Source organism: Microtus ochrogaster, unplaced genomic scaffold (assembly GCF_000317375.1).
Source record: "Microtus ochrogaster isolate Prairie Vole_2 unplaced genomic scaffold, MicOch1.0 UNK213, whole genome shotgun sequence".
NCBI lineage: Eukaryota > Metazoa > Chordata > Mammalia > Rodentia > Cricetidae > Microtus > Microtus ochrogaster.
In genome coordinates, this window is record NW_004949311.1 from 1 (window position 1) to 951 (window position 951).

The following is a 951-nucleotide window of genomic DNA, read 5'->3' on the forward strand; positions in this document are numbered from 1 at the left end:
AGCTGTGCTCAGGAAACCCAGGGTGACTTCTACGACAGACAGGGCTTCACAGGCATCGCTGTAGGACTGCAGCTGTCCTCTGATGGCACTGATGGCTGAGTTGGTGAGTGGGCTCTGGGGAACAAAATGCAAGGTTAGGGTTGTGGTTGACATCTTGTTTCTCACCAACAGGGAAGAGTTTACCTTTGTCACAGGTCAAGATAGAGCTGGGACAGGCTAAGTAGAAAGCACATGGCTAATTCTTGGTGCACACTAAGTGCAGGCAGCACTACAGACTCCACAGTAATGGAGACAAACTCACTGAACCTCAGACAAAGCTTATAGCCAGGTGGTGCAAGTGCACATCTTTAATCCCAACACTGAGGAGGCAGATGAATCTCTATGAATTTGAGGCTAGCCTGGTCTACAGAGCTAGTTCCAGCACAGCTAAACCTGGTCAAAGAAACCCTGCCTCGAAAAACAAACAAAATCAACAAGACAGAAACAATCCTATGAGGGGACACAGCCATTCAGCTTCCTCTCAGACTTGCTAGGAATGAGCAGGGACACATTTAAGTTCTCTGGCTGTTTAGCCTCAGCGCACACAGCTGTGATATGTTACTAGAAATCTGCTCCTCATGATGACTGTGTAAATGGAACAGAAAAACTTGGTGAACTGCTGCCCTGCTTCCTGTATAGTAAGCCTGGCTTACAGGAGTCCTGGGGTTCTTCAAAAGACACTGAGCCACTAGTGCTCACAGTGGACACAGGATGAGGCTGGAGCTATCTGGAGTGGATAGAGCCTCCCGGAGAAGGACAAGGGCTGTCAAGAGCACCTGTGCCGTTTTGTTCTTGATGGTCGTGAAGAGATGCTCGTAGTTCCAGTCATGTCTGTACACCAGGGTGGGTATTCCCTGAATTGGAAGAGAGAAGTTCTTAGAGGTGAAATCCACAGGGGTCCCCCAGTACCTC

General features: G+C 49.0%; 1 protein-coding gene across 1 annotated transcript in view; it reads right to left on the reverse strand.

Annotated features, from left to right (window-relative positions):
* Positions 1-738: 738 nt before the first annotated feature.
* The window catches only part of LOC101981544 (E3 ubiquitin-protein ligase RNF213-like), a gene marked incomplete at its 3' end in the record, with an annotated part of 14919 nt that continues 14706 nt past the window's right edge, over positions 739-951 (reverse strand). Inside the window, exon 12 of the mRNA XM_026778502.1 lies at positions 739-893. Within this exon, the coding sequence (XP_026634303.1) occupies positions 739-893 (155 nt within the window). The remainder of the gene's footprint in view (positions 894-951) is intronic.